The sequence below is a fragment of the Mauremys mutica genome, chromosome 3 (genome assembly GCF_020497125.1).
Source record: "Mauremys mutica isolate MM-2020 ecotype Southern chromosome 3, ASM2049712v1, whole genome shotgun sequence".
Lineage (NCBI taxonomy): Eukaryota > Metazoa > Chordata > Testudines > Geoemydidae > Mauremys > Mauremys mutica.
This window is the reverse complement of record NC_059074.1, coordinates 98608344-98629675: the sequence shown is the minus strand read 5'-3', so window position 1 is coordinate 98629675 and position 21332 is coordinate 98608344. Positions and strand designations below refer to the sequence as shown.

General features: G+C 41.0%; 1 protein-coding gene across 1 annotated transcript in view; it reads right to left on the bottom strand.

Moving 5' to 3' along the window:
- LAMA2 (laminin subunit alpha 2) overlaps positions 1 to 21332 on the bottom strand; it is a 407250-nt gene that overhangs the window by 116309 nt on the left and 269609 nt on the right. The window contains exons 29-33 of the mRNA XM_045010304.1: positions 17632 to 17749; positions 10259 to 10393; positions 9061 to 9185; positions 4461 to 4547; positions 2976 to 3169 (exon numbers count right to left, since the gene is read on the bottom strand). Coding sequence (XP_044866239.1) covers positions 2976 to 3169; positions 4461 to 4547; positions 9061 to 9185; positions 10259 to 10393; positions 17632 to 17749 — 659 coding nt within the window. The remainder of the gene's footprint in view (positions 1 to 2975; positions 3170 to 4460; positions 4548 to 9060; positions 9186 to 10258; positions 10394 to 17631; positions 17750 to 21332) is intronic.

The window sequence follows — 21332 nt, the reverse complement described above, 5'->3', positions numbered from 1 at the left end:
CACTTAATCAATATTATTACGGTTTTATTACAGTTGAAAGTGGTTAGCCAGAAGAGTTCTATTGCATTTTCTGGGGAAAAAAATGTTTTATACACGCAAGCTGAAGGATAACAACATAAAGGGGCCAAATTCTCAGCTGCACCAGAGCTAAACTTGGTACAGCTGTGGGCTTGGGGAGGAGGACAAAGCCTCAGAGCTTTTCTAAATGATGCTTCTCTGCCAGGGGTGGCTCTAGCCATTTCGCCACCCCAAGTACGGCAGCACGCCGCGGGGGGCGCTCTGCCGGTCGACGGTCCCGTGGCTCCGGTGGACCTCCCGCAGACATGCCTGCAGAGGGTCCGCTGGTCCCGTGGCTCTGGTAGACCTCCCGCAGGCGTGCCAGCAGAGAGCCCCCCGCGGCGTGCCGCCCCAAGCACGCGCTTGGCGTGCTGGGGCCTGGAGCCGCCCCTGCTGTCTGCAATGGCTCATGGTAGGCCCTTTGACAGCTGGTGATCAGTGGAGATCAGCAGTGTATCACCAACACTTCTTGTTTCTGTTATGCCCCTAGAATGCCCTCGATGGGCTAGGAGGGAGAAGCATAGAGCTGGCTATATTGTTTCTAGGCTACCTGGGGTTTCCACTATGGTTGGGGAATAGGCAACCTGCCACTGGAGCAGGCAGACCTGTGGAAATGGGGAGTAGAGTCATATCTGATTTATATTATTCAATACTAATCTCCTCTGGTGCACAACTAGGAATAATGTGGGTCACATATTAAAACATATTAGAGAAAATACCTCTATTTGTACATTTGCAAGTTGGCACTTCTACATGCAATTTTGAGCTTTGTGTGTGCAAATGCTAAAACCCATTTGCACATGCAAACTCAGTACTAATGTTGTTTTGTATATATGCAAGTCATTTGCATACACACAAAAATACAAGCTGAGCTGAGGCTGCACTGACAATTTTGCCTATATTACTAATAAGTAACACAATAACCATAGACTTATTTTTCCTTAGTATTGCATGAATACAGTGTATTGTATTTTACAAATTATCACTGACTTCACTGGGAGTTTTGGATGTTCAGCACATCTGAAAATTAGGCCTCTTCCATTTAGGTACCTACCTATGGCTTTAGATGGCTTACTTTAGATGCCACACTGGAAAATGCGGTCAATGTTTTATAGGTAAGTAGCTGTATACAGCATGACTTGATGGTCATTGTGCTGTCATTGACAACACTGAAGAGAGGGTGTAGAACACTGCCATTCTGATTTAGTAGCATTTTACATGCACTTTACTCTCACATTGCATCAATGTAAATGAAAAGACAAGGTGCAGGACAACACAGAACCAAGCCCTATAACATTGGGGCATATTGGGTCTGTCTATCAGTCTCTCTAATATATGAAGATATTAACAGACTTATACAGAGAGTGTAGTGTCCTTTTTCAGCACTTACTGACGTTTCCCACCTAGCTCTCTGTTCACTGACAAGACAATGTTGGCCCCTATGCAGTGGGAGTATTACTTTCAACAGAGCCAGCACTGTATGCACACTTATAAATCTCATCCTGCCAGATTCTGAGCATTTCCTGAGAGATGCTGAAAGCCCAAATGACTGCAATGTTCTGCACCTGACAGCATCAGACCCGTTATGCCTAGTATACTTTAAACAGGACTCCACTATTCGAAAGACATACTTAGCTCTTGATGAATATGAGCTGTTACATTATTCCATGTCAATTTTAGGTTTTGAGGCTATTTTGCATTGTTTGTGTTGCACGGTTGCAATTTGTCCTGATTACGTATTAGCTGGTTTAATGGTAACGATTAAATGAGTACTCCAGGATTTTACCCAACATGGAAATAAATCTGAGTTTTATGGTGCCGATCTGCTTTGGTGTTATATGAGCCTCACATGAAAAGATAATCACAAAATGGAAAAAGCTTCAATTAAAATTCAATAACAAGATAAAATTCAGATAAAACATTAAAACCAGTTCATTGTGCCCTGCCAATATATTCAAGTATGCACAGCATAAAAATCTTATATACCGGGGCTTATTGGATCCCTATCTGTATTCTGTTTTAAATGGAACAATGATGTGAAGGCCTGGAGGGGGAAAATAATCACAATTAAATTAGTTCCTATTCATTTTCTTTTTTAAAGAAAATGCCTTATGTCAGTTCATGATTGACTAAGTGTCCAAGAATATGTTCTGCAACCTGATTTTTATGTGCGTTTGATAATACATAAGGAATTATCATAGAAAAAATGAAACTCTGGGCTCAGAACAAACATAATATCCAATTTCATGGAAACCAAATTCCAAAAAATAATAAAAGAGAAGACAATCTGAACACATAAAAACTGAAAGCAAGGGCAAAAAGTATGAGTTTTGTAAAATGTAACTCAATGGTGTTTTAGGCTGGATTGGCTATTCATTTTCTCTTTTAAACAAAAGACATTCTTTGTTCCTGAACAGATTGTACCCTGACTTCTTCTGTCTTCTCGATTTCAACAGGAGGTTGTGAACCAGCATGTCCAAGGCTTTCTATAAGCCTTGATGAATACTTTTCAGAGTCTATGTATGATTCATGGCAAAAAGCAGTGGAGCTGCTGATTAAACATTTAGGAGCATACTAAAATATTCAATAAACCCAGATCTTTAATCTGTCACAGTAGCATCCCCAACCTTTGGCAAAACTGCAAACTTTGAAACTGACTAAAAGAAGTCCTTCAGAGCCTTGTTGTGGATTTTCAATGATGCTATTAAACTGTACTGAAGATTTTCTGAGCAGCTTGAGGCTTGTGAAAATGGGAGGCCAGAATGCTACGGAAATGAGAAGTCTGGTGGGTATTTTCAGAAAAACAAACCAAAACAGCTACAGAATCGACTGGCACCACAGCAAGATTCACCTCTGGAGATGCAACACAAACCACCCTAAACACCCCCTGATCCCCAAGGTAATGTTAGTATACGTACAAATGCACTCCATGCCATCACGCACATGCTGGTGCTTGCAGCCTGCACAAGTCCACCCTGTGGATTCAGGTTTGCAGGTGCACTGTCCGGTGACAGGGTCACAGGGGATAGGCAGTGAACCGTATGGATCACACTCACATTCTTGGCAGGACCCTCCTGGAGTTCTTGGGTCACCGGAGAAGCCAGGGGAACATCTAGACATTATAAATATGAACACAGATTTGGCCTCTTAAGAATGCATAGTGTATTCTATTTATCTTGTCTGCAGTTGCCAAGACTATACCAAGTTGAGTGCCCAAAAGCACAAGCCTTGGGTTTGGTTTGTTTTTTTTGGCACTTTATGAACAAATATATATTTATGTAAGGGAAAAATTTGCATACTGCCTGACCAACTCATTATAGGCACAATCCTGTAATCAATATGTGGGTTTCAATCAGGGCAGCAGGGTTGGGCAAAAGTGGTGCCAAGGCCTAATGCTCCCTGAAAGTTTTGCAGACACTCAAGCCCCATCAAAAGTAAAACTCTACAACAGACTGACTTGAAATCTCCCTCCATGATCTATCTTTTACCAAGACACTTCTAAATTCTCCCCAAGAGACCACCTGGCTGTTGTGTTTAAAAGTGAAATTTGTACTAATAATCTCCTGCTAACTGTGATCAGCTTATTCATACTGTGTTATGCAGCTATTTGTTGTTATGGGTAGAACAACTGCAGTCTCTTTGGTTATTAATAAATCTAACTGTAAATTTCTTCTTTGTGGTCAAGGTCAAGAAGGCTTCACTAATAGCGAAAAAGGGAATTTTAGGATGACATCAGGACAATTTATATATATATTACATAATTTTAGATAAATATATCATTTTCTTTAGATCTTGGAGTACAATGAAAAAGAACATGGAGTAAAAAAAGACTAAGCCAGGGGTAGGCAACCTATGGCACGTGTGCCAAAGGCGGCACGCGAGCTGATTTTCACTGGCACTCTCACTGCCTGGATCCTGTCCACCAGTCCGGGGGGCTCTGCATTTTAATTTAATTTTAAATGAAGCTTCTTAAACATTTTAAAAACTGTATTTAACTTTACATACAACAATAGTTTAGTTATATATTATAGACTTATAGAAAGAGACCTTCTAAAAATGTTAAAATGTATTACTGGCACGCGAAACCTTAAATTAGAGTGATAAATGAAGACTCGGCACACCACTTCTGAACGGTTGCTGACCCCTGGACTAAGCCAATAGAATTTTAGCATTAATAATAATAATGAATTTATCCACTGTCAATTTACAATAGAAATTGAAAAACTACCTGATAAATCCAGTTTTTAAACCATACATAGAAGAGGAAATAACTTATCAAAATAAGCATATTTAGAAGATGCTGAATTGTTTACTGACATCCATTGAAAGGCATTATGCCTCTTTCTACATTGTCCCCTTTCTAATTCTCTCTCTCTCTATCTCAGACCACACAATTACCATACCTTTCACAGTACTGGCCTTCATATCCAGGTGGGCAAGCGGTACACCGGTGATCACTGAGACCTTCCGCAACACAAGAAGGGCTAAAGCTAAACCAGGGGGAAAAAAAGAATAAAAAGCCATTTCTACTGTACTTCATTTATATGCCATCTCACTCTAAGCAGCTGTACAAGGCCAGTAATAGAGTCTGCTCTTCAATGTTAATATCTGGAATTTCTTGCCCACTACATACTTTCTTTCTTACCCACTATGTAGCTACTATGTGCATCTAGTGGAGAGATACTCATCAGTGCTAACAATTCTTCTGTAAGTCCCTACCTGTGATGTGAATGGTGTCAAAGGGTGAGCAGCGAAGGGAAAAATTCTGCTATTTTTCCAGCAACAGTAAATTTTCCCACCTCAGCCACACTTTGCTGATTTCCATGTCCTCTGGTCCTTGTTTTGTAATGTAGCGCCTGGTGGTGTGTATGGGTGCCTCTGCTCTCTAATGGATAGAATCAGAGCTGCTGAAGTGTTACTTCTTCTTCTTCTGATTATTATTTATTATTATTATTACCATAATGCCTAGGATTTCTAGTTGTGGACCAGGACACTACTGTGCTAGGTGCTGTACAAACAGAACAAAAAGATGCTCTGTCTCCTGGCAAACCACGGCCACTGGGAGCTGCAGGCGGCCATGCCTGTGGATGGTCAATATAATCACACTGGTTTAAATTACGTAGGTAATTTATTTGAACTACAATACAATGGCTGGAGAATGGGAGCGAGGAGCGCTAGAGGAAATCCCCAAACCCCAAATAGTAATATAGCTAGGTTTGACCCTTAATTTCTAGTTATTAGTCAAGCAATATATGCAGCCATATGCTCAGTGTTACATCACAGGCAACTGAAGAGCAAGTGAGGGCTGGGGAATCAAACTCACAATTTACATTGGTTACTGACAGGTCAGTAGCAAACAGTTCATGGATCATATTTTTTCAGTCCAAAAATTTAAGTGAGTTCTAATCACTAAAGCACCATAAGCATTTATAAGGCCATACTGTCCCTTTATACCATTCTGGCAATGTGAAGGAGCCTTAAAACTTTTACATCTGTTTTATACTTCTGGGGGAATTCACTAAGAACAATGGGAACAACTGACTAAGCGGGCAGGCTGCTACATTTTGCTCTGCCGAAGGGGACAGAGCCTGCCCCATGCCTACCTCCTCAGAAACACCCCAAAGACCTGTCCCTCCATGCCAAGCATGCCACAATAGTGAGTAAGAGGGTCAGAATGTCTCTCTCTCTCACGTATGACTGCCCAGTCCCCCTCCCTTCCCAGCAGTGATTTATGTCTCTACTAGCTGCTCCGGGCACCTGAACCAACCTGCCTGTGTTGCTGGGGAGGGATGGGTGAACACTCTTCCAGCTTCCCTTTTCTTCCCCATCAGAAGTCATTTTTCTGTGGGGAAACAAATAAATCTGCGGGGGACATGAATTCTGCACACTTGCAGTGATGCAGAATTCCCCCAGGAGTAGCCAGCAGCCTAACTGTTGTCAAGTTTTTAATAGGCATCATGGCAAAGGAAAGTTTGAAGGAGGGTTTTGAAGGCGTATAAGGAGGTAGCTTTGAGACTGTTTACAGGGAGTGCCTCCCAAGCATGAGTGGCAGCAAGGGAGAAAGCACAAAGGTGCTTGTTTGAAAATTTAACTAGTGGGTAATGGAGGCTGACATCATGAGCTGATTTGGAGGTGTGGTTGACATCTTGATAATGGGTGAGAGATGATAGGCAGCATGTGGATAGGCCATGTAAGGCCTTAAGAGTTAAGATGAGTAGTTTATGTTTGGTGTGACAGAGAAAAGGAGCCAGTGGAGGGATGCAAAGAATAGGGTTGACATGGTCAAAGTCAATGGCTAGGAAAACTATCTTTGCAGGAACATTTTTGAATAGATATGAGCAGGACAAAACTATGTTTGTCAGAGAAAAGGATGTTGCAGTAATCAAGACATGAGATGAACAAGAGTTTCAGTTGTGTGCATGGATAGGAAAGGCCATTATCTTAGGGCTTGTCTTCATGGGTAATTGATGCCAAGGTTTCGGCCTAAGAGACAGGCAGAATGGTGGTGCTGGGAGAAGGCCTTCGGAGGTGAGGGGTAGATTATGATCTCTGTTTTAGCCATGTTGAGTTTGAGCTGACAACTAGACATCCACAAGGAGATGTTAGAGAGAGACTGAGATTTCAGTTTAGACAGAAGGAGACAGGTCTGGAGTAGAGAGGTAGATCAGTGAGTCATCAGCAGAGAGGTGACAGCTGATTTTTTGTTTGTGGATGAGAATACCCAGAGGTATGGTGTAGAGGGAGAAGAGAAGGGGACCCAGGACAGAGCAGGATGAGGCAGAACCTCTTGAAGACACTCTGAAGGAGCAATCAGAGAGGGAGGAGTAAAATCAGGATAGGATAGAGTAACAGAAGCCAAGGGAGGATATGATTTCAAGACGAGCATGGTTGATGATGTCAAAGATGGCTAACAGACCAAGGAACATGGGGATGGAATACTGGTTCTGAGCTTTGACTAGGAAGAGGTCATTAAAGACTTTGGCAAGATTGTTTGTGATGATCACACATTCTTGCCCTAACACTACCCTAATGAAAGAATAATTTCTTTTAGCTCAAGCAGTGAATGTGTGTATTTTAGATGCAGAATATAATGAGTTCTGTTCGCTATGCCATATGCATATGGTAAATTGGTGACTGTAGTGTGTACCCGTGAAATATGTGTACAGTGGCGTACTATTGGGATATTAGTAAGTCAGGATCCTGTACTCATAGTTTTAAAAAAAAAAGTGGTGGTGGTGGCTAAGCTAAGCATTAAAACGGTGCAGTGCTACAAAATGTATCCAAGTATTTGTGCAGGGAAATGCCAAACCAGATTAATGCTGAAAAAGCACTGAGGTGGTGGTGACCCAGAACTCCCTCATTTGGTATACTGCAGTCAGCATCCTTATAATGCATTAAATCAATAGTGCTTGAATGAGTAATAAAAATTACATCTTTGCATAAAATGTAAATAAATTGATCTACTACTCACAAACTCATTATCCAACACATTTTCAACTGCATAAAAATAGATCCACATATCCATAAGCAACTTACTCCCTCCAGTTTTTCAGCTCATCATATTTGAAGCTGAATGCTGATTGTGCAGAAAAACAAAAACATCTTTAAAAACTTAAAGCCTTAAACTTAGTTGTGTTCTTGTAAAACTTTAAAAATAATTGAATTCTATTTCTTCAAAAAATGTTATCATGTCAATCTGTGTCATCCAGTTACCAGCTCGTGTGTATTTCACCTATATGTCTGCAGTTTTATTATTACGGGGCTACAATAGAGTGGCTGAATCTGATTTCTCCCCCCCGCTAATATTATCTCAAAGAGCTTGTAGCGAGAAAGTGGAACAAATATAATCAGGCTGGCAGTTATCAAATCTAAGGTTGAACTAATCAATACAAAAAAACATTTTCTGTTATAAATAAGGCAGGTGGACCATGTCCCGGGGGTTAGAGCTCTGCACTGCTATAGAAGAAACCTGGATTCAAGTCGCATTCAAGTCTTTCATTGGCTGGGCTGATAAGACTTGGAAGAGCTATGGAGGTTGCACAGCAATTTCCTGAGGAAAAGGGAACATCTTGAATCATCCTTAAGTAATAGCTTTGGTTGATCTAGACTCAGCACTTATGAACGCTGAAAGAATTCTTGATGCCGTTTGATTCACATGAAAGATCAATGAAATCTTGGGTATTGAGGATGGAAATAGGAGCCATTCCTACCCAAAAAACCAAAACCATCCCCAAAATTATAAAATGATGAAGACAGAAGATGACATCTCAAAGGGGAAGTGTACTGACCAAAGTACTTATTAGCACATCCTAAAAGTCAATCAGTGAGAAAGAACACAGAATGTGGCTTTGGAGAAAGCTGTATGCCCTCAGCCTTTCAAAAGAAAGATCATGTGCCATAAACCTCTTATAGAGGCAACAAAGAATGACTCCTGGTGGCACCTAGGGCCTCCCACCACAATAACAAACAAATCTCAAGTATCATTTGTGGGAAACAAGGAGAGAGGGAGGTGGGAAGGTTCATTAGCATAAGGCAACCAATAAAGTGGAAACTGCAATAACTGCATTGCGAATAAACTAGTCTATCTTTCACAAATTGCCTAAAACTCATGTAACATTAAATAAGGAATCAATAAATTGCACAGCAGAAAGAGAAAGGCACTGTAATACATTTATACCAACACAATATATGAGCAAAAGACTATTTACAATTCCCTAGTGGCTACATTGTACTTGAGCTCTGCTCTAGCTTCACTTACGAGAAATCTTTTGTAACACACATTCATTATCTGTGGAGCACTGCATTTTGCACCCATTATTAATTTATTCATCACTAATTAGCATGGGAGCAGTCCCTGACTCTTTCAGCAAGATCAATTAGCGAAAGTGGATTGGACACTTTTTAGCATGCACTTATAGTGTGTACAGCTGACTGAGGTTACTGAGTGAGACCAAGACAATGTTATTATTGGCTAGAAGAGGCAGCTTAATGCCACAGGCTTACTTGTTGCTGGGAATGGTCAGAGGACACGCACAAGGATGGCAGTCCTCTGGAGATCCTCGGACATTCCCATAGAATCCAACTGCGCATCTCTCACAATGATCGCCAGCGGTGTTGTGCCTGCAGTTCTGTGAGGAGGGAGGGAGAAAGAAAGTGGACTGTATTTTGTTCCCAGCCCAAGGGAGTCAAACATTCTTAGATACGAGGGATCTTTTTCCTGGAATGAGTTCTTCATTACTGTCTCTGATGCAGTTCTCACTGGAGCTGCCTTCTTTGAGACTCTCCAGAAGACATGCTGTAGGTGTTACATATGGGTTTGCATGGAGGAGGAATGGAGGCCTGCAACTAGCCACATGTATTCCTGCAGTTTCCCATCCTGTTCATCTATCTTTCCCTTTCTTTCTCTGCTCCAGCTGTTAAAGTAGGAGAAACAATTAACACTCCATCTTAATGTGTCACCAATGCAGGCATGTTATTGTCTATCAGAATAGCATGTTGTTTATTGTGAAACAAACAGTGAGTTGCATATTGGGCTTACAGGTGTAATGGGACAATCACCTCTGGAAAGCCTCCAAGTGGCAAAGTGCAGTATCACAGTCCTTTTCTCACCCTTGGTTCCTCCTGCATGCTGCTGGCTGACCTTGATGGGTCTTCAGTGGATTGGCCCTGTGGTCCACTCAGAAAATTCAAATGAACCCCTTCCATTCAGGCTCCCAAATTAGGCCTGTCCCCTGCTTGGGGTTTATGCCCCTTTACCTGTGGCTGGCAAGGAAAGCCGGGCCTGCTCACTACTCTGGATTCCACCCAGGAACCTTATAAACAGCAGGTGCATACTTCTTACTCCAGTCCATTGCTGCTATTTCCTTAGGCGCTTCGACCCAGCCCCTTTTATCTCCATTCCCCAGGTTCTCTTGTATCTCCAGCCCCGAGAGGAGCACCTTCTACAATAGGTTTCCTGCTTCAATAAGCAGTAGTTTGGAGGAGAAAAAATACGTTACATGACTGGAATCCCTAATTCAGGAAGGTCATTCTGGGAAAACTCTGAAGATAGGTTAATTTTTTTGGTCCGGCAACCATGACAGTGTCCTCTTTTTAAAGCAAGAGATTAAAATATGTCCTCCAGATTTTCAATTTTGGCACACAGCAGATTAATTTTAGAAGAACATAGTGTGCTAGGTTAGGAAGAGCCTACAATTTATACCTGACATATAGAGGTTTCAGGGTCACACATATTACTATGTCCATGGCATTGACATGCGGCACAGGTGCCCAGGGTTGGGCCAGGTCTCCTGCCAGATGATCTAGAAGGCAGTCTATAAAATCCTGGAGAACACGCCTACAAGAAGGAAAACAGATCATCACATAATGGACAGATACTGGGAGTACGGCAAGCTCATCTTCACCATCAGCAGCTTTTACAAGTTGCCACGCCTCCAGCTGTGTTAGAAACAATATACAGTACTTTACAAATAGCAGAACCAACAAAAATTGGAAACATTATTGCAAAATCCCTGGAACACTGCCCTAGCACCAGTCTTTTCATACTACAGCTAGAGAGACCTTTCATTCACATGCAAAATACCCAGTCTTTCTCACTGTGCATCAAGCATCCTTCCCTTCATTTCTTGAGAAAGAGGTTTATTTCCAAAATAAAATTGTTGCATGGGCTACAAGGAGCAAGCAGGAGGATTCAGTTTCCCTTGTCCTTGGTGGGTTTTTCAGATTTGACAAGCTAATATGTGCTTGATGGAAAACAAACAAATGTGCAATACTGAGCAAAAAATGTCTTCATGACTGTCTTATTTATATCTGTATAATTTAAATACTATAAAAGTAAAGAATTAAAAATAATAAAAGCTTTAATAAAATTTATTCTTGATTTGTTTTTTTCCACTTGGTAATAACATTCTGAGAGCCCACCAAAGATTGTTAGCAAAGCTGACGTGCAAAATCAATCCCTCCATCTTCATTTCAAGATCAAACCCCTCATCTACATTATTATGTAAGTATATCAATGTGGATCTCTGAAAGCACACAGCTATGACAGTACAAAAAAACCTAACCAAAGCAGGATTGTTTTGGAGCTTCATCCCATTAGGAGAAAGTGTACATAGATAAGAGAAATTCTACAACCTCAACCCCCACAAACCCACCCTAAGGATCTTCTACATGCCTCTCAAGATAAACAAACAAAGACCGCTGCAGACCCTTATATCAGGCAACAGCACTGTTACTGAAGAAATACTGGGTCTCAGAAACAATCCTGAAACCACTCACCACCCAAAGGGCCAGTTTCCTCCAGGCCACAACCAGCTTCCTCCAGAAACTCCACAACATTAACAACCTCCCTCAGAACACCATCCTTGCCACCATGGATGTCACCTCCCTGAACACCAACATCCCTCACCATGACGGCATTGTTGCTTGCCTCAGATATCTACAAGACAATGGACAAAGCTCAGAAATCCACTCCAAACACATTGCCAAACTCTTCCATTTCCTCCTCACCCAAAACAACTTTACATTTAACAACAACACTTTGTCCAAACCATGGGAACAACCATGGATTCCAGGATCTCTTCCCAGTATGCCAACCTCTCCTTGGGCCACCTCGAGGAAGAATTTCTGGACAAATGCAACACACATCCATCAATGATATTTTCATCCTCTGGACAGGCAACCCAAACTCCCTCATAAATTTTCACCACAACTTCAACGACCACTTCCCATCCATCAAACTCTCTTTAGAACACCTCCACACCAGTATCAAGTTCCTGGACACCTCCATCAGCTTTAACAATGGAATACTACAGACCACTATATGCAAGAAATCCACAGATCACCACATCTACCTATTGAGGGCTTGGCTACACTTACAAATTTGCAGCGCTGCAGCAGGGTGTGAAAACACACCCTCTCCAGCGCTGCAAATTGCGGCGCTGCAAAGCGCCAGTGTGGTCAAAGCCCCAGCGCTGGGAGCGCGGCTCCCAGCGCTGTCCATTATTCCCCACAGGGAGGTGGAGTACGGACAGCACTGGGAGAGCTTTCTCCCAGCGCTGGTGCTTTGACTACACTTAGCGCTTCAAAGCGCTGCCGCGGCAGCGCTTTGAAATGTAAGTGTAGCCAAAGCCACAGATCCAGTAACCACCCTAGACACTCTAAGAAATCTGTTATCTACAGCCAGGCACTGAGATACCACAGAATATGCTCTGAAGAAAAAGTCCAGGATACATACCTAAACACACTTAAAGTAGCCTTCATCAAACAAGGACACACCACCAGATAAGTAGATCTCATCATAGAATGAGCCACCCAAATATCCCCAAAGAATCTCCTTCAGTACAGAAAACAAACCCCACTGACTGCACACTCCTAGTTATCACCTGTCACCCCACATCAAAACACATATAGGGTATCTGTTATGCTAGCAGACGCAGGTGCCAGCTCATGCCAAGGCCTCTAAGTCTCACTGAAGACTGACAAAAGAATGGCTGGAAACCAGTGTGGCTCACCTGTGTGTTAGTGTTGTTAAAATAGGTATTAGATTCATAGCACTATATTTGGTGTTTGGACTTTATGAAATGCTTGTGAGTTGCTGGATTCTTTAGTCTCACTTACAATATCTGTATCCCATGTTATAAGGTAATATTTAAGTGTTTGCTTTGTAACTATAAAAATGTGTGCTATGAAGCTGGAAGACCCCACCCACCCAGTCAGAGGAAAAGCATTACTGAGTCTGAAATACTAGTTTACCACAAGAGGTGCAGTCTCCTGTCCAACAAAAGAAGACCTATAGACACCAGACAGACCATTGTGGAACATCAGCAGACAGAAGACTTCGTTGATTGCTCCCCTCACACCCATGAAGAGGGGACGTGCACAAACCCTCATCTCATCACAGTTTGAACTCTGGGGGAAGGGAATAAAAATCCCTGACCCAAAGATTCTGTAACATTATGCTGCTTGGAATTTGGAGATGGCAATACTTCTACGCATAAACAGGGGATCCCCAAGATGCTTAGATATCAGTTCTCATCCTCAAAGGAAACCTGCACAACACTTTCAAAAGACAAGCCTGGGAGCTTAAACTCATAACTTTGCTAGACACTAAAAACAGATGCAAACCTTGCAAACATATTTCCAGTGCTACAATGATCAGTACCTCCCACGACACATCTTTCAAGATTCATGGGTCCTACACATGCCTAGTGCAACATGTGGTCTACCTCTTCCAGTGCATCAAATGCCCTAACAACATCTATGTGGGTGAATCCAGACAATTGCTACGCTCTCAAATGAACTCACACAGAAAAATGATAAAAGATAAAAACACCCTATCAGCTGATGACAAACTTTTTTTGGTGGGGGGGGGGGTAGGAGGGGGTATAAAACAAACCCATTCCATATTTAACCTCTTAGTCCTCATCCTCAAAGGAAATCTGCACAAAACCTTAAAAGGACAAGCCTGGGAACTTAAATTCATAACTCTGCTGGACACTAAAACCATGGACTTAACCGAGACATTAATGTTACAGCCTATTACAACAATCTGTAATGCACCCTGCTGCCTAACCCTCCATTCACCTATGACTGCAGAAGTGTTAATTGGCCACTTTATTTGAAGTGGTCTACAACCCCACATGCTTAACAATCTGTCCCATCATATATTCAGCTTGTACACTCTGGTTACCATCTCCAGACCTGCAGAAGAGCTCTGTGAAGCTCGAAAGCTTGCCCCTTCCACCAACATAAGCTAGTTCAATAAAAGACATTACCTCACCTACTTTGGTCCTCATAGATAAGATATTCAGTTTTATAGTATAATGTACAACAGAACAGATCACCAAATCCTATTAAGGGTGTCTTAATGAGGTCATGTCCTATTCTTGATGAGGATTTAGGCTTTTCTGAAGGGGTGGACGTTCTGCCTCCATTACATGGCAGTAAAATGGATGCAAAGTAAAACAGAAGGGAAACTGAAGTAAAGACTATACAGCAGCTTTGCACTATCAAAAGTGGGATATTTGAGTGAAGTGTTAATTGACATGTGCTTGACTGTGCTTGTACAAAAGCCTGTAGCAGTATGTTAAGTTTATAATCATTGGTGACCCATTCAAGAATCTAAGTAAGAGAGAAAGTAGAAACACAATTATTTTCTTTAAAGTCAGAAGTAAGTAATCTCAACTCACTTTTATTTTGGTTTAGAATATGTTAAAATCAGTGAAGCACAGAAACAGTCTATCTGCCTTTACCACGGCTTGTGAGGAATTCTAATTTAGAGGAATAATCTCAAGTGGAAGTAATTTTGCTCCTTACTACAGATTCTTAGTTTTTCCCCTCAAAAATGTCCTTGTCCAAAACAAACTGGTACAGTGGAACCCTTTACAAGTGCTGAGAGCCTTAGGATTAGGGTACAAATATGCAATTTTCGTAAGTCCTCACCTAAGTTGAAACTCTAACTCATTTGTCTAATATGCTATTGACATTCTTCTCATCTGTATTGATTTGAAAATTATGAAATGACCCAGAATATGGTTATAATATGAAGTAAATGATGAGGATGTTGAATGCATTTGCCACAACTATTTCTGAAAGATACCAGCAAGTGCATATCAGGAAAGGTCTCTTTTATCCTTATATTTTGGGCACGCACTTGAATACAAATTTTGGACACCAATGTCATCTCTGACATATCTGAGGCAAAAATACTATATGCATAGCTCTTACAACTGCAATTTTGGGATAGGGACTAAGCCAAGCAGTAGAAATGATTCCAGATAATAGGACAAGCTTTACTACTTATTAGCATGTGCTAAAAAGCAACTGGGTATCAGATCTTTCTCTTTTCCTATTGGAATATGGGGGCTTAATCCTTTATAGAATATTCTATTAAAATATATATTGTGAGAGTATTAATATTGCACAATTAAGCAGGAAATGGCAACTCTGTAACTTCAACCTTACCTCTCCTCCCCAGAAAGTGTGCATTATGATACTGTTCTAATTACATTACCACATATAAGAGCTGGGTGAATAATGGATGTTTTGGTTTGCTTGCAATTTGAAAAATTGAAAACAAGTTTTGGTTTGATTCAAAATGAAAACAAAATTTGCAGAGAATTGAAAAGTTGAAAGAATTTCGAGTCAGGTTTTTTTGAGTCAGTAAGGTTTCATTTTGACCTAATTCAAAAAAATTGTTTTGATTTTGGGCCTTATGATGAAAGTCCAATTTCCAGACCTCAAAATACTTAATGAACTGGAACTTCCATCCTCTACACAGCTCTACGTTTGGGTGTTTGACTTTGAAACCTTAACAGTGTTCTTTTAATGAAGTTTTTGGGGGTGTAATAATAAATAACTGTCTGGTGAAAAATTTCAAAGAAATTACTATCTGTTTGTGGACAAGTCATGAGCTGAAAATTAAGTGAAATTCACCAAATAGCTATTGTGCATATTTGTTAGTCTATAGTTTGTTCATGACTCATGGTAAATATTTAATATTCAAAATTCAAGCTGTTTTTATTGAACCCAGAGGCTACCTATTGTTTCTATTACTCGACTGTATGAATGCATCACTTAGATTAATTTTTTCAATATGAATCTGCACAGGTATAAATTCAAAAGTCACTAGGGAAAGGTTTTGTAATATCCACTTAAAAATCTTGGTTTTGGGGGAACACTCCTGCCTATAAATGCATTTGAGAGAATGTTTTTTTAAAATACAAGCAAAAGGGATGTGAATGAACTTAAAAGGAATTTGTTTTAAAACATTCAAAAGTCACTGACAATTTTTGGCTGCATCCACCCAGCTGCAGTGGTAAATAAGAATGTGTGATACTCTGTCAGTTCATGGCTGTTTTGCCAAGTACTTAACTTCAAATTCACTGCAGAGAACTGGCCAAGAAAATACCAAGCCAGTGGCAGTATTTGAGCATTTTAAGAAATAGTCATGAAGTGATATTTGTAAGCTAGCCTCCAGAAGCGAGGTATTGCTAATACAGTAGAATCTCAGAGTTATGGACACCTTGGGAATGGAGGCTGTACATAACTCTGAAATGGTCCGTAACTCTGAACAAGACATTATGGACTTCAGCCACAGTGGGGTTGGGGCTGCAGCCGCAGGGTGAGGGTCTGTGTGTGTGTGTGTGTGTCAGAGACCCAGGTGGGAGGGTACTGAGCTTCTGACCCTCAAGGCACCAAGACTGGGGGTAGGGGCGCTGAGGGCTTCTGCCTTGTGGGAGCACCAGGGATCAGGGCTTTAGACCTGGGGGGGATCACTGGGGTTCAGGGCTTCAGCCCTGAGGCTCCGTTCCCAGTTTCAGCCTTGCAGTGGGCACTGGGGCTCAGGGCTTCAGTCCTGCAGCTCCATTCCTGGCTTCTGCCCTGCAGCAGGCACTGGGGCTCCCCAGAGCTCCACTCCCAGTTTCAGCCGGGGATGGAGGACAGGGCTCGGGGCTTTAGCTATGGGGGAACCACTGGGACTGAAACTGGCGCTCCCCTTGTAGCTAAAGCCATGAGCCTCAGCACCCCCCATGGGGCTTAAGCCAGGAACTGAGCTGCGGGGCAGAAGCCCCAAGCACCAGCGCCTCCTGTGGGGCTGAATCCAGGAACTGAAGTGCAGGGCTGAAGCCCCAAGCCCCAGGGCTCCCCCCGGTCTAAAGCCCTGAGCCCTGGTGCTCTCAAGGGTCAGAACCTGAGGCCCCCACCCCCGCCTGGAGCCCTGGACCCCCCTGCAGCTGCAGCCGTAACCACCCGTAGTCGAAGCCCTAAACCCCAGAGCTAAAGCCCGAGGCAGTACAGTATTTGCTGGGGGGGGGGGGGGTGTTGGTCTCCCCTGCTGCCTGACTGATTGCTTTCAGTTCCACATGGTATCTGGTTGATTGGTAAGTCCGTGACTCTGGTGTTCATATCTTTGAGGTTCTCCTGTATACATCTCACCTCTTTCAACAAGTTCCAATGATTTCCATTGCTCACACAACTCAAGTGCTGAGGCTTTGATCCAGCAAAGTTTAATGTGCTTAACTTTAAGCACATGAATAATTCCAATGGGACTACTCATCTGCTTAAAGTTAAATAAGTGCTTAAAGCAGGGGTTGGCAACCTTTCAGAAGTGGTGTGCTGAGTCTTCATTTATTCACTCTGATTTACGATTTCACGTGCCAGTAATACATGTTAACATTTTTAGAAGGTTTCTCTCTATACGTCTATAATATATAACTAAAGTATTCTTGTATATAAAGTAAATAAGGTTTTTAAAATGTTTAAGAAGCTTCATTTTAAATTACATTAAAATGCAGAGCCCCCCGGACCAGTGGCCAGGACCCGGGCAGTGTGAGTGCCACTGAAAATTAGCTCAAGTACTACCTTTGGCACGCGTGCCATAGGTTTCCTACCCCTGGCTTAAAGGCTTTGAAGGATGGGGACCTGGGAGAGAAGGAACAGAGGGAATAAAATCAAGGGAGAGTGGGCAGCTTAGTTAAGCATAGTTATTATTTGAAACTCTTCTCATACCATTACTGATGAAAGACGAATACAAAGTAAAGACATTTAATGAAGGTTAACCAAAAACTGTACCTCACATGACAATCCAGAATAGCCCAGTGGGCAGTCACATTTCTCAATCAAGTGAGCACGAGGACTCATTCTAGACACACTGCCTTCTTCAGCAACTTCCATCGATATCTCAGAAATTCTGGAAAACACAAACCAGCAAATAAAGCTTATCAACTCCATAAAGCACTGTTTCAATGCAGGTTCAAAGACGGCCAGTACAGGAGAAAAAAGCTTCCTTTGGCTGTCTTGAACCTTCTTGGCCTCATCAATATGAGACAAAAACTGCTCTATTTTTGCCTGTGTATGAAGGAAACTTCAAACCCAACATATCTTCAATTTGATTTTCCATTTCTACCCTGAAGTTTAACTAACTCGCCTACTCTTCTTACTTCCATCTCCTCTTTTCTATTTGCAGCCAAAATACTGACAAAAGCCCATATCTGATTCCTCATTTGAACAGATCAGTAAGAAATTGATGTCTCACACTAAACCTGGATCCAGTTCACAATTTACAGGAGTGCAACGATAACTTTATTCACTAAATATGCTTCTAATGAGGCATTTTTAAAAATAAAATGTATCCCCAGCAACTAAAGCAAGCTAACAAGCTATAGAACAGACTTCAAAGACATTGGACAGTTAATTGCCTTTTAGCAGCAATTTTAAGACCTTAGCCAGAATTCTTTTTTTTATCTCAGAATCACAAGGATAAATAAGCAAAATGTTTAAAACAAAGAAATACATAGAAGTTGGTTAATGTCAGTTCAACTGCCAACTCTTTCCCTCCCCAAATGTCCACTTGATTATATTAATATCTTATGCCCTCATCTCCCAACTATCCTCCCCACATACACTGAACAGACAAAATGATTCTAAAGGGCATCAAATGAAGCATGGACAATGACAGCAAAAGACATTTCTAAAGCATTAGTTTATCCCAGGGGATTGCAAAATTGTTATTTTGCCGAAAGGAGGTATTTTAGCCCTCTCATTCTTTTTTTTTGTTTAAATGAATACTAAACTGTGAAAACATTTGTTGCTCTTTAATAAGCAAAAAATATAGGGCAAGCCATGTAAATTTTAAAGTTTCCAAAAATAATTCCAAATCTAACAAGGAGAGGAAATTTCTCTCTCTTCTATCAGTGAATATGAATACTTATAATAAGAGTTAAATCAAAATAAAGAAACTAATCCAGCTAGAATTTATTTATTAAATATCTGTGTGTAGGCATTAGTGCAAAGAAACTTATGGAAATAATTAGCTCCTGTTCATACTCCCAAATGACCCAACTCACAGATTTCCTCAATTATACTGATCTATTTGTCTAGGGCCAGGCACATCTATTGCACCTGTCATTTTGGTATATAGCCACCAACACCAGGAAGACCATAAGCAAATCTAGGGTGAAATCCTGACCCATTCAAATCAATGTGAGTTTTGCGATTGACTTCAATGGGATCCGGAGTTCACCACTAATATCTTGAGTCAATGCACTGTCCCAAGTGACAGCAGCACTCTCCAGCCCATATACCTTTGACCCTACTTGAGAAGGAGGGTCACCTGGAATAGAGAATTAGAACAAGGAGGAGACAAAAACAATGGACTGCAAAATAAATACGGTCCAAAATTATTGTTTTTGTATGGAGTGTCAACACAAGCTTGAATGGAACTCCCTGTACATTTAATATAAAAACAGAGTGGAATCTGCTTCCCCATCATCTTCAAGATACAGGATATGCCTACACTGCAATCTATGGTATGATGTGAGCACAGCAAAAAATAGCTGTGTACATGAAGGGATGGGCTTTAGCATGGACTAGCAATGCAAGTAGGAATCCAAGGTCCCTGTCATGCCTATAAAGCCCGCAATGAAGCCCTTAGACTGCAGTCTAGTTGTAAACCAGAGGCAACGCTCTGTGTACGGTACAAACTATATACTGTCCCAGAGCTGAATTTACATAACAATATACTTTGGGACCACAAAGCTACTTGTTGTCTGGGTAAAAGCGCTACTTAAGGTATGTTAGGTTCAGTTGCTTCCTGAAGCATGTCTAACGAGAACCAGTCTAACCACTGCTACCTGATCAGCATCTAGTATTCTGAAACAATTAACAGTAAAATTGAAAGCATACTTCCAATCCAAACTAATTTATTATCAAAATCCAATTGCCTGAAAAGCAAAACAAAATCTAATTTGAATCTATGAAAGAAATATTTCAATTTTGAGTGGTGAATGTGAAAAAGGAGAACAACAAAATGAATACAGTAGGAGAAAAATGTTTGCCTTTGGATTTTTAGTAGAAACCTCTAAATAACTCTCCTTAATAGCATAGCTTTCTTGCAAAAACAAATTATAAATTATATGGCTAATATAGGGCTAACATTGGAATTAAGCTATTTTACACTTGGGTCTGGTTCAAATTTTCATTGACAGTGTTTTTCTACAGTATATCAGTCATCTGCAGCTCTGGTTTTTCAAACATTTGAGTTGAAAGAATTTTCGTGTTAGAATTAAAGAACTATTAACTCCTCATTGTACACTTTGAAAAACGTTGACAGTAGTCCTTTGTAATAATTTTGTCTATAACTCTCTTCCCTCTAATGGCAACTGGATGAGAAGAGAAGCTTTGCTTGTTCAGAGTTAGCCTCCAATTCAGGAAAGCATCCAGGACACAACTAAAGCACATGCTTAACTTTAAGTCACTGGACTTAAGTACATGTTCAAAGGTAAGCATGTGCTTAAGGGCTGTTCTGAATAGGGATGGAAAAGTCTGTGGTTTAACTTGTCTCCTGAATCCAAGTCTGTAGTTCTTAGGCTAATCTCCCAATGACTTCTAAGGACTTTTTGGGATTGATTCTACTGTTCTTATTCAAATGAAATTTCCTCTGAAATCAATAGGCATTTTGTCTGAGTATAGATTGCAGGGGTTTGCCTGCTAATTCTCCACCTAATGTCTCAAATATCATGGTGATGAGCATTACATAAATGCCTAGACAGATATCATAAAACTTTATTGTGACAATCATCTCCACATCAATTGTGATATCATACACAGGTGGAGAGGTACCAGAAGGGGGAAAGATTAACTCTTTAGCAAGTCCTGCTGCTATATAAAAGGCTATACTCTGTAATGTGACTCTGTAAAATCGCACCTTGGTTTTGTAACTGCTATCCCTGCAAACACACCCTGAAATTGGAAAGTCGATCTCTCGTCTCCTGATTTACACATCATCACTGGTAGCCCTGATCCAATCGAGGTGCATTATCCTTTGGTGTAGCTAGCTTTGAATAAGGTGTCCATCTCTGTACACCTTAGCATAAAGATTCTGAAAATGGAAATCATATAGCAATTTTTCTTATGATACATGAGCCAGGATAGAGTTCACTTCATTCTCCACATCTGAGCTGGGCTCTGTAGTGCTAACAGTGATTGATATAAGTAGATGGAATATTTTTCCAGAGCAAAGAGAATGCTTTTCAAAGTTTCCCATGAGAAATCATGCTTTCCCACTCCTCTAAACTGAAGTTTCCCTGTGCACATCACACAATATTGTAAACTGAACATGCCAAAAATAGACAATCTGAAATGACGGTGACACCCGCAGCTGCAGGGGACATCCAAGTTTTGGAGAATAGTTGGTTAGTCCCTTTAAAATTACTTACAAAAATTAATAATGAATAATAAATAGCAACCATCTGCTTCTATCACTTCTAGGGCAC